This window comes from Pavona decussata, unplaced genomic scaffold, assembly GCF_977016875.1.
Source record: "Pavona decussata unplaced genomic scaffold, jaPavDecu1.1 SCAFFOLD_84, whole genome shotgun sequence".
Lineage (NCBI taxonomy): Eukaryota > Metazoa > Cnidaria > Anthozoa > Scleractinia > Agariciidae > Pavona > Pavona decussata.
The window spans coordinates 2,025,152-2,037,245 of NW_028145502.1; the positions used below are offsets into that span (position 1 = coordinate 2,025,152).

Genomic DNA, 12,094 nt, shown 5'->3' on the forward strand with positions numbered 1-12,094 from the left:
CTGCTTCAGTGGAAAGTAGGTTTTATCAACGGCAGAATTGATAACTAATAGTAAATCTTGGCCATGGGGCCAACAGTAAAGCGATTCTGGTGCATAATTATGGAACCAGAACAGCCAAACACTATCGATCGCATTCTTGTCGCACAAATCTTAAGCACAGTTACAGTCCTTTACCAAGGTCCCAAAATCTGGAACTCTCTCCAAATATCAATTACTTCTTCATCTAGTTTTTTAACCTTTTAAGGAAAAAATGTTGCAGTTTTTATCTGCCAAATCGTGAATTGACCAAGCCGCACTTAAGCAGCATCATATGGTCTATTTATTAATGACAGTCGAGGTGGCCTCTCTTATAAGCCCGGTGGTTTCTTGAGGTCTCCACGCCATTAACTTGACTTGTAAATTCAATGATTTCTTTTTTTAGTAAGGCAAATAAATGATGATGATGATGATGATGATGATGATGATGATGATGATGATGATGATGATGATGATCTATGTATATATGTACGTTTCGAGCGTTAGCCTTTGTCAGAGCCGGCGGGGATAACGCTCGAAACGTCAGCACCGGAATCTCCTTACGGTGGCCAATTTACCTGAGTTTTAGTTATCAACTCTGTTGATGAACCAAACCTAAGTTCTAGAATATTTATGCCAGACATTTATTTTGGCAAACTCGTTGATACGGAAAAAAAATTTCGTTGTTTGTTAAGAGCTCAGATTTAACCCACGGTTCAATGACCCGGTTCTGAGCTTAATGTTGAGCCTATGGACAAAATCCTGATATAAAAGCGATCGAGGTCAAGCAGGTAACGCTTTGAGAAAGAGAGAAAGAGACCTTCATCGTATCACAGTAGAGGATTGACCCTCTTATTTCCAAGTCATGATTATCGACCAGCGTGTTTTTGGTTGTCTGCCATGAATTACATGTTTATTTAGTGATTAACAGAGAATTTTCCAACTCAAACAAAGGGTGGGTTGTATATAAGTTTAGACTATTTAAATAACCTAATCGTTTTGTTTAACAGGTAATTTCTCGCTCCATTGAGTCACCCGTTCATCGCAACACTTTGGACCAATAGCACTTCGTTATTTCAACAAACACTTACTGACGTCACGGTTGTTGACAACCTTCAATTAACTTTCTTCCTTAAACACCATTTTAAACTCTTACGAATTATGATGAAATTAGCAAAAGTTGTCAAAAGGATTTTTGACTTTATTACAAAAACCTTAGGGTGCTAAATTTTGTCTGCGCTGTAAAACAATGAGTGTTGCAATAAACCTGAAGACATGCCAAGGAGAAACGCTACTACTGACCGTCAATATTGTTTTTTAAACGTGCTCTTGGACTGTTCACTAACATCTTTGAAAAGGCTCCTGGACGGTTTTGCGGTCATGGTTTTAGTTCTGGTGTCACTGACTCTGATCTACAGACCAGCGCCAATGTTCCGTCGATCAAAGAGGATTCACCCCAATGAGGTACAAGTGGAAGAGATTGTACTTTCTAGAGACTTCGTGGATGACGGTTTTTCATTTGTACCGTTTTATGATAAAGAGAAATACCTGTCGTACGAGCCACCAGTGGGGAGCTGGAGTAAACAACTTCAAGCCTTCGAGAACGCCGTCATAATATCTAAACTGTTAAACAGAACCTTACTTGCGAGAACATTGGCTAGTGAGCCCGAGATCAAAAGACTACAGCGAATTGTGCGCAGAACCCTGCAGCCTGATTCGAAGGTATTTGATATTTTGGATAAAAGATTTACCGTGTCAATTTCATCAGTTATTGATTTTAATCACTTGTCAAAGCTGGTGAAAGTTCGTGAAGTTGGTGGATATCGTCAACAGTTTCTTCGCGATCACAAAAACATGTCTTGGTACGATGTGTGCCACAGAGAATCTGCAGGTTTCTGGGTTGACTTTCTACCCGCGTCTAATAACCACGAAGCGTGGAAAGTTCTTGAAGCTCAGCGCTTCGTTCCTTTGTCGTTAGAAGTTCCTGGTGCAGAGCCTGCTTGTGATCATGAACTAGAGATTCACAATGATCGCTATAAACCAAAACCTTTTATCCGAGGAATAATCTCGGAATTAAGCAGGGTCGAGGAGGACATGTTATATTTCCGTGGGGGGTCCATAGCCACCAGTGATATTCGATTTCTGTCTAAGAAACGAACTGCGCTTGCTCAGAAATGGAGTTTTGCCTACATTCGCTTCAGTACGTATGTTCAGGCGAAGACACAGGAAATATTTGCAAAGATGGAAAAGCCATATAACGCCGTTCTGATTTCAAAAGAGGACGAAGAAACGAATTTAAATCGTACTATTTATTTCAGACTCAAACAGATGGAAAAGATGAAATTTCGAGATGTGACGAACGTTTTGTACATCATCACCCGAATCAACAATCGAGCAGTATTCGAGCCGTTCAGAACTCAAGGCTATGAAATAAAGTTGTCTCAAAGTCTCATTCCCACAAGGACTAATTCTTTCGTGCAATACGATGTAGCACAACTCTTGGGGTTGATGATTTGTAAGTACGCTAGACTTTATGTTGGCTCATCTGATCTGTACCTTATTAGACGCGGCCGCATTCACGAGGCAAAGACACAGGATGGATTATTTACTGATCACGTGACGGTTAAATGGGCTGTACACACAGTCAATAGAATGTACCGATTCAGTGTATCTCATAATGTAACTGGACAGAGTCTTAGAACTCAGAAAGCAAGTTATATTTCATGTACTGTTTGCAAATTCTTGCAGGGCACTGAGAAACATAAACTGTGTTTGCCCTTGATGAGTGAGTGTGCAAAATTACGCCTTAATTAAAATTTTATATATTTTTTTCAAATTGTTTCTCTTGACTGTTGTTTGAGACAAGTTAAGACCCATTCGCATCGAAAGGTAGACTGCCCGTTTAAACGGCCGTTATATAAATTATGGTAATTGAACTGAGTGGAGTGCAATTTGGTCTGAAATCATACGCGTGATTTCAAAATCGAACGAGCGCGCAGCGCGAGTTTGATTTGAAATCACAAGTATGATTTCAGACCAAAATTGCACGACCCAAAGTTCAATTACCACTTTATTACACCTATTTTGAAATCACAGAGTATCATCGTCAATATTAATATTCTGTTTTTGTTTCTTCATTTCCATTTTGATGGGCTAAAGAAAGGATGCAATTTAGAGCAAAAAATGGCGCAATTTGAGAATAAATTGCACCATTTTGGACCAATCAGATTCCAAGGATCACCAGTGATTTCAAAATGGATGTAATTAATGTTAAAATTGCAACTCATGGGGTGAAAAAAGCGAGTTTGCTGTTGAACAAGACCTTCAAGGCATATTTTTGCGATGCCTTCAGTAAGTGTCTGATTCAGTTTTTACACTATTCTTGTCCGACTTGAGTGGTTTAGGGAAGAAAATCCCAATCATGTCTCCTCCACGGTTTACTCCATACGACATACGTACATGTCCAATCACTTAGAACTACCGATACAAACAGGGCATTGTCGGCGAAGCCCCACGCGATGAAATGCCTGGTAAGGCTGTCTTGTGGCTCGGGAAAACTGAGGACATTTTGTGGTCCTTTTTCATGTTAGTACTAAAAACGACATCCCCATTGAATACTTCCTTGTAAAATTGTTCCATTTAATAATACTTAACGTCTACAGTTTTCAAATCTTTATTCATTTTCTGGTAGCGAATTTGAACAAAGTCATCAACATAAAATTTACAAAAGTCAATACAGTGATTATTCACAAGAACATAAGAGGAGAAAAACGCTTATACAAGAAGAAAGAAAACACGCCGGGCACTTTGAGTGCTCTTTGGGTTTAGAACTCCAGACATCGAGTTGAGAAAGAGGATGGTAATTATTCAACAGCAAAGTAGCCAAGTAAGATTTTTCTCTTAAGTTATTATGTAAACACCACTAATTAGGACGATTTGAGGATTCCCTACCGATTTTCTGAAAAATGTTTGAAGATTTTACAAATTTGCTCAAATTCCATTGGAATATTTCTAGCATCTTGAAAGCTATTGAAGATTTTTTTTCACCTCAGTCGAAAAAATCCTTGTCGATTCACGAAAGTTGAGATTTCTTTACATTTCTTTCATCGATTCTTTGCCTTGTTTGAACAAGTCCACTGCATGTCATTAAAAAGTTCACGGCCTAACTAACTATAAAATTGTTATGAATTGATCGCCTCTGGATGGAAATCTTTCTTCAGGTAACAATATTAATCACTTGAAATCCAGGCACAAAACAGGCCATCAACACAACTCTTAAAATTATAAAATAGAAAGGTTCTACAAAAGATATCCTCAAAATTCCTGCATTGTTTCTGTGCGATGATGTTTTCCCTTCAACAAATACAATCCCTTCGGTATTACTCTTTATTTCCTGAGGACATCCCCTCTGAAGACCGCAGAATTCCTCACACGATGGACAAACCAGTGACCCATTAATCTTCCAATCGTTCAAAGAACCAAAAATTTCAAGATGTTGCCCCTTGTGATGACAAGTGTAAAACTCTCCACCAACCTCCACTTGCAATCCCCCATCGCAGTGATACTTATAGCATCCGCTCCCCCAGTCGACCATTGTTCGCGTTAAGAGTCCCTTTTTTGCCAGCCATTCATGCCCTTGCTCAATGCACTTAGATCCAGGACCATAGCTTTCCAAGGCGTAGTTATCAAGCCTGGCGGGTGCATTTTCGGGCATTACGCAAGTCGTTTCTCTCTTTGCGCCGTCCGTTCCCGTTAATGTAAACTTCTGGTAGAATGGACAATAATCCGATAAAGGAACCGCACCCCCATACTTGGCCGTGTCCCGAATAACAACATGCAAGGTTCGATCTTCCTCCGGGAGTACTTCATGGATTGGAAGGTGATTGAAGTATTGGTATTCCTCTGGTAACGCCTTGTTGTACTTACGAAGATTACACAGCGCCACGGACAACTTACTGTGCGTGCAGCGCATGCGCAGTGGAGTTTTCTTGATCGTGTAGCAGAAGGGATCGGCAGATATCTTCTTTTGTAAATGCGTTTCCATCCACGTTTTACAGCTTGATTTGGTAAACTGACACCCCAATCCCTTCCCCCAGTCTAGCTCGTCCGCCTTGCTGTAGTTAGCCTTGTACCAACCGGTATCTTCCATAAGGGCAAACGTTATTCTAGAAAATACAGGGTTTTGTGTGTACGTTCCAGTCATCGCTTCGTTTTCAAACAAACGTTTTTCCCAATGCGTGTACTCCGTTCCCAATCCTCCTTGATTTTCGATCTCCGCTCCTTCAAGACTAGGGCATTGGAAATGCCTCCGAACTTCTTTCTTTACCCGAGGAGTAACGATCATATGAATTTCATGCGATATATCTCCGTGCCGCGTTGCCCATTTTTTCCGTTCCACCTTTTTCACTATCTTGGAACTCCACTGATACAAGCCATACTTTTCATTATACGGTGGCAAACCGTGTTTCTCTCTTGGCGTGAAAGGCACTCCGTTTTCATTTCTATAAAACGCAAAAAGCCCTGCACTGAATCCCAGCGCGTGAAATATTTCGTGTTTTATGGTGGACAGCAGGTTCGGGTAATGCCTTGGGTCTGTCTCCAGGCGATTCGGGCAGATGTTTGCAAAACCAGCCACCGGTCTATCCAAGGCATGTTCCAGCTGACAGTAAGAGGCATATGCTACCGCATTGGCCGTATTGCAATGATCGGTTTGAATACACGACACGTACAATATGAAATCACGTGATTCCACTCCCATCCCAGCCTCCCATTCTTCCCCAGGGACTGAGAAACATTTGATGCCATCTTTATCGCATACGCGACATTGATCCAGGTGGTCAGCGGGTACAGTTACAGGCCCGCACTGCGTATTTACACAATCCAGCTTGCAAAACTGAACGTCTCCCGCAGCGTCGCCTTTGATGTCCTTTAAAAAATACGCATTGTTTTTACACGTCCTTTGTAACTTTATAGCCATGTGTGTTGGTTTCACGCTGAAAGCTTCGTGGAAGTAATCCACCGCTTCGGGAATCAGTTTTCCCGTAATCAAACCATACTTAGCTTCCTCTAAGTCGCCGATGCTGTCGTCGTAAACAACTTCGAAGCGCATTTTTTGTGAAAATGGTTGTCGTTTCACGATGTGAGGTGGTCCTACACGGACATTGTGATTCATCTCGTGTTTTTTGGGTATCCAATGATGAGCATGCGCTGTGGGCTGTATTGTAACCAAGGCGCACAGTGAACAAAGGACGACAAATGCAAATCCGTCAACAGCGGGCTTATACAAGGGATTTTTTGTCAAACAATTGGAAATATCTGTAGAAAGAGATATAACGTATCAGTCTTAATGTTGCCCAGCAGTATATTGCAACTTGACCAATCATCCATGTACTTTATTTATTAAGTCTCTTTTTGTTTTTTAAGTTTACAAAAAACGCAGCAACGCTTTGAACATCAAACCGCACGCTTCTTAAATTTGACGTTAAAAAAATCTATAATAAACAGAAAACAGTTATTTCAATATTCACAGAACAAGATTTTACTCCAAAACTAAATAATAAAAACGCCAGTATATGCTTGAAACTGGGTTAAATTAACCAATCTTTTGTTGTTACTTAGTACTACTGTTAGCCAGATAGGTACCTATAAAGCTACCAGTCCAAGTCAGCTAAGTAACGTGAATACAACGAATTTGCTATAAATCATGACTGATCCCGACATATCACTTATTTCAGTGCCAGAAACGTCAACAACAGTCTCTAAATTTTGACAGTAATGTTACGCAGGAAATTCGAAATTCGTTGCTAAATTTCGAGCGTATGAATGAGAACCAACCATTTCTTAAAAATAATATTATGACAATTTTCTTACGAACAAGAAACGCCTTTTTAATAAGCGTGCATACAACACCTAAAGCCTTTGCCGCGGGGTCACCAGTTCACAAAGACAACACGAGTGAAATACAATGAAACAATAAAGTCAACATATATTTTTTTTACCACTAAAATAACAACTGTCTCGTCAATAAGAAGTTGAGGGACGTTATGAGCAAAAACCACCTAATTACGGGCATTGGGACTATCCAAAAAGCAAGATTTGTTCGGTTTAGGAAAAGCGAGCATACCAATGTATCTGGTGATCGAGTTATCGATACATGTACAGAGTAAATGTTCCACGAACTTGAAAATTCAATGATTAAGCAACCAAGAAAAAAAGAAAATAAATGTTATATGATATCACGCACCTTTCCTCGTCATATTGGGAGATAAATGACTGGCCTCTCAAAAGAATTGAAGATCAGTTTATCTATTGTGAATTCCATTCGATAGATGGCCTCAGTGGTCTATTTTTGATGAAGGTGAAACTGGTTATGTTTTAGCAGGTGGTGTCACTTTGTTTCTTGGTGGTCATTTTGTTTCTACTCTCGGGTATGATCCGATACATTAACTATCTCAGCACGATCTTTTCTTAACTCAATTAACGCTCTCTCTCTAAAATTTGACCTTGAACGACAAGATACTAAGAGGAATTTTACATCCACAATAGAAATCTATTTGTACCACATCGAAACTACATGAATGTTGTTCTTATACCCGCCTGATGTATTGAAAAACACGAGAAACATAACCGGTATTTCATCCTGGCACTAGTGCACACTAATTGAAAGCTGATCTTAGAGACAACAACCCCTTACGGGTTCTTTTGTCCATGTTACAATGCGAAGTAAGATATGACCATTACCTTGACCAAAACTCGAATCATATTTTGACAAATAATAATCAGAAACTAAGGCCTTTCCACCCATCAAAGTTTCCGGATAGCCATCGCCCGACCGACCCAATTTTTGGTTCAAAAAATGGTAAATAAATAAAAATCTAGTTCCGTTGCCTTAACTCCCTTTTCTCGTTTTCTCCAAGTGCAAATTGCTTTGTATATATCTTTAAATGACTCTGACATTCGAACACATTTTCTGAGCCGAGTCATAGCGGGTATTTACAAAATGACAATCACGGGGAACCCACAGTCAAGGCGCGCTTGAATTTGTTTATTTATTTCTTTGTCAATCTTTCTTTTCGAAGCCTTTCTTTCTTTCTTTCCTTCTTTCGTTCTTTCTTTTTCTAACTGACGGACCATCCCACTGTCATTAGAGGGCGGCGGGAAACCAAGCACTTAATGGAGATTGCCTAAGTAACTTATCAATAATGAGAAACCAGCTAACTCATGAATAGAAGTCGAACACTGCTGTGGCCTCTTTAAAATAGAGGTTTTCACAATTTACAATTTGCATGCTTTTTGGTGGACGTCAATCAAGGAAAAGCAGTTGGAATTATTTTGTTATTCTGACAAGATATCAAGGAAAAAGAACAGGACAAAAAAATTGAAAATTTTTAAAAAAAATTAGCTACGCGTGCGAGGTAGGAAATTATCACGTGCACTGAAATTTAGAAGCAATAATTCAAAAATAGGTCGTGGGACGTGTTGTGTAAAGGTTACCTATTCGTTTAGTCTGAAAGAGCACGGAAATCAATTTATAGAAGGTTTTATCTATCCTTAGTCAGCAAAATTGTCAATGTCTTGGCTCTGTTACCTTGAAATCTTCTCGGAAATCAAACAATTTTATCGGCCCTTTGCTTTGATAGACGCTCGTCCAAAACGCAACTTTAACCGACTCTTTTGAAGGCACGCGGTAGGCGGGTGCCATTGGTACCCGCTGTAATTGCTTACTCTATTGCTCTGAGAGCTCAAACTGGAACTCGAACGACATTGGAACTATTTTTTTACCCACACAAATAATCACACAATGAAGCTAGTAAACAATAAAACTGTTCAGGAAAAAAATCTCTACCATTGTGCATAAAGGAACGCCGTTTGGTAAATGCATAAGCCTTTTTACCTTCACTGAGACATCTGTTACTACCACTGATATCCTTTTCTGAGAGAATAAACCGGTTTTATATGATCATCAAATACAGTCTTACAACGTACTCGAGTATCAATTCACATTGTTTGAAGAGTAAGATGTGACTTCTGAAACTATCAGAATCACTGAAACATTTATGTTTTCATATATTCATATTCATATACGGGAATCAATATATAGTTTAGGATTTCATCCGGACATCTTGTGCAGCGTGATAAACAGTAATACAAGAAAAATTATTGCTTAGTCAGTGGTTTTAATAATAGACCATTTCTGAGCTGCTGTGAGCCTCACTAAGAAAGCGAGGCTAAGTGCAAAGTTTTTCATTTAAAAATCAGTTTTGTTTGCATATGAATGAAAACTATGCATTCAGCCTCGCTGTCATAATGAGGTCCAACTCGAAAATGGCTTATTTGAACAGCTCGCACACTTTGGAATTTTATCTACAGCATCGAAGTTTGAACCAATGGTTGAGCACCACTTGAAACTCTCGGTGCTGAGTTTTTCATTGGCTCGTCACATTTCGGCCTTTCATCAGAAGAGTATAAAAAGTTAAGACCTCCTGCTGGTGGCATGATTAACAGAAAACAAACTAAGGCGACATTTCTTCAAATCAACTGTTTGAAAAGTCCGTCAAAAGTTATATTGCAATTATGTTCCTGAGGATCACATGATACTGGCACGATTTCAAAAGTATGCGCAGTAAACCGGCGCTCATCCTGGTTCTCGTTTCTGGTTCTGTATCTGTTTACTTGATAACGGTTAATGAATACTTCTTGTAATTTACTAAAGTGCAATGTCAAGGGCGCAGTTTAGCCTCGATGAAGAAGAGGTCACAAATCAAGTGGCCCTTTTCAGTGTAGTTTCAAGTACTGTATAACATCATCGTAACATGTATGTATGTAGTATTGTAAAGTAGCACGACTGAATTTTGTATGTGTATGTGGCAGTTAACAATAATAAAAACGACAAATACAAAATAAAAAAGTGGCCTTTTTACGTGGAACTACATGGCATTGATTTTGTTCAGCACCTATGATAGTTTGTGAGTATTAACTCCTCCCTCAATTCGTTTGTAATCAAGTTCCAAGGAACGTTTATACAAATTGTAGAATCCTGACACCATGGGCATGTTTTTGTTTTGGCGCAGCAGGTTGCAAAAGTGTTGTTCAACGTACATCGCAATCGATTTTGTTCAACGCTCAGGGCAATTTGAGGCGTTCAACTCCATTTTCGACCGTAATTCCAATTCTAGAAACCTAACATAAAGGGCCATATATATATTTGCTTTCGCAGAGCAGGTTACAAGGCAAGCGTTCTTCTAAGACCTTCTTACTGTACTTCCAGCACTGCAATTTATTTTGTTCAAAACTCATCACAATTTGTGTCAGTCAATTGCGCCTTCTACGTGATTCAAGCAAATAACCAAGAACGTTTCGATACATATAACAGAAGCCTCTCACTAAATTTTTTTCTTTTGGCGTAGCAGGTTACAAAGCAATCGTAACTCCATTGGCTAAGTGCATTACAGGTGCGATGAAACAAGCTTTCCTTCAGTTCATTCATGCGTTAAGAAACACATCCAAAAATCATCGAGTACACTGACCATGAAGCTTGAAATTACTGACAAAAAATGCTCGATGAAGCAATAATTTAAGGCACAGGAAACGATAAATATCTACGATACAAACAAAGTGCCTTTTGTCACATTACACATAGAGCCATGCATTTAACTTGACAAATGGCTCCATCAGGTTGGAATAAAACTAGATAACTGTTCACATTATCCCTTACCTGCTAAAAATATTTCTTCTTCGTCAATCGATTCGATCACTTGGAAATCGGCTTAACGTTGTCGTCTTCTATTCGTATTTGACTGTTGAGATAAAAAACAAAATACCTTAAGTTATGGCAATTTATTTCTGACAAGTCCAATGTCCATGCCTTATTTAGTAGACGATATCTCCGTTGCTTACCAGTTCTCGTTTTCTTTGCTCCGTTCCACCACTGTCATGGAATAATAGTCAAACCAACATGAACAGCATCCAAGAGTGATAATAATGGTGAAAAACAGGACAAAAAGGGCAAAGCAGAGATTGAGGGAGGCGCAAAAGACCATGTCTTTGCACCTCTCTCATGATACCCGACTATGATATCATGAGAAGTCCTCTCGAGCTGTTTAAACTGGATGACGTAATTAACCCGTTGGCTTTTTGATCTAAAAAATAACTGCTGTGAAGACGGTTAATGTCAGCTGGATCCTTCACGAAAACAGGTGTTTGCTTGGAAAAGTAAATCGAGACTATTAATGCTGCCTAAGACGGGTAGAGCGCCGAAGACATGAAAAGATCTTTGGCACAGTTTTAGCAAAATAAATGAAATCCACGGAGCGAACTTGTTCAAATAAGGTTAAACCTAATTCAGCCAATTAGCGTCCAGTTAAGGTGGCTCGATGCACTACATTTATGCTGCATGGCGTCAGCTAAGTTTCTTGTAAAGAGAAGAACGTATAGCTGACCAGTTGTGCCATCGATCGATACTGATTATTGGGTGATGTCGCACTCATATAGGCAAGAAACAATTAACTTGATGTCGAGCGAGTGGGGTCACAACATACTTACCTACAACATAATAACCAATAGGAAAGAAGCAATAAAAATAATTAAAGTTAATAGTCAAAAAAGCGACTGAAAAAGAAAGTTAATGCAGAGCGAACAACTGACTGTTGGGGGGAGCTAGACGGCTGTTTTTTTGCAGGTCTGCAATGGCTTTGGTTCCTGAATCCGTAAGGAGAGCGGTTGGCAATCGCCACATCGTTTTCGACTAATCTCACCCGAGACATTTCCAGTAGGGATTAGGATGAGATTCCTACACGATAATTAAAAAATATATACATATACCTAGGTGAGGCAAGAATCAAATGCGGTCAAGTTGTCCAACCTTGAAAAAGTCCTAAATAAAACTTTAAATAATCGCCGAAAAGTCACGGGCGAGTTAGTTCTTGCCGTCTCTAATTTCCCCGAGAACTCCGGCCCTCCAACCTAATTTGTACAACCACTGCACGAGGTGTCGTTGAGGGCGCCTTTTTTGGATTTTGAGAACATGTTTGTTGTCTTTCAAAAGACGTCCTAGAAGGCTGAATCAGGCACCAGCAAAAAA

At 39.5% G+C, this 12,094-nt stretch overlaps 2 protein-coding genes across 3 annotated transcripts; one reads left to right on the forward strand and one right to left on the reverse strand.

Annotated features, from left to right (window-relative positions):
- The first annotated feature begins 580 nt into the window (after nucleotides 1-580).
- LOC146475383 (uncharacterized) lies at nucleotides 581-2,829 on the forward strand. Its single transcript, XM_085115553.1, has one exon. It carries the CDS (start codon nucleotides 1,291-1,293, stop codon nucleotides 2,827-2,829), a length of 1,539 nt encoding a protein of 512 aa, XP_084971679.1. The 5' UTR covers nucleotides 581-1,290.
- An 848-nt stretch (nucleotides 2,830-3,677) lies between these two features.
- On the reverse strand, nucleotides 3,678-11,048 carry LOC146475384 (leishmanolysin-like peptidase). 2 transcript variants are annotated; one of them, XM_085115792.1, is made up of 3 exons: nucleotides 10,912-11,048; nucleotides 10,730-10,811; nucleotides 3,678-6,330 (listed from the first exon to the last, which is right to left on the reverse strand). In XM_085115792.1, exon 3 carries the CDS (start codon nucleotides 6,185-6,187, stop codon nucleotides 4,232-4,234), a length of 1,956 nt encoding a protein of 651 aa, XP_084971918.1. In that variant the 5' UTR covers nucleotides 6,188-6,330; nucleotides 10,730-10,811; nucleotides 10,912-11,048; the 3' UTR covers nucleotides 3,678-4,231. The 2 variants fall into 2 exon arrangements, with proteins under 2 accessions (XP_084971918.1, XP_084971917.1); XM_085115791.1 differs by lacking the exons at nucleotides 10,730-10,811; nucleotides 10,912-11,048 and adding an exon at nucleotides 7,259-7,372.
- Nucleotides 11,049-12,094: the final 1,046 nt, after the last annotated feature.

Excerpts from the sequence above, each read along its gene's own strand:
- LOC146475383 (XM_085115553.1), top strand. The coding sequence starts at position 1,291 with ATGCCAAGGAGAAACGCTACTACTGACCGTCAATATTGTTTTTTAAAC.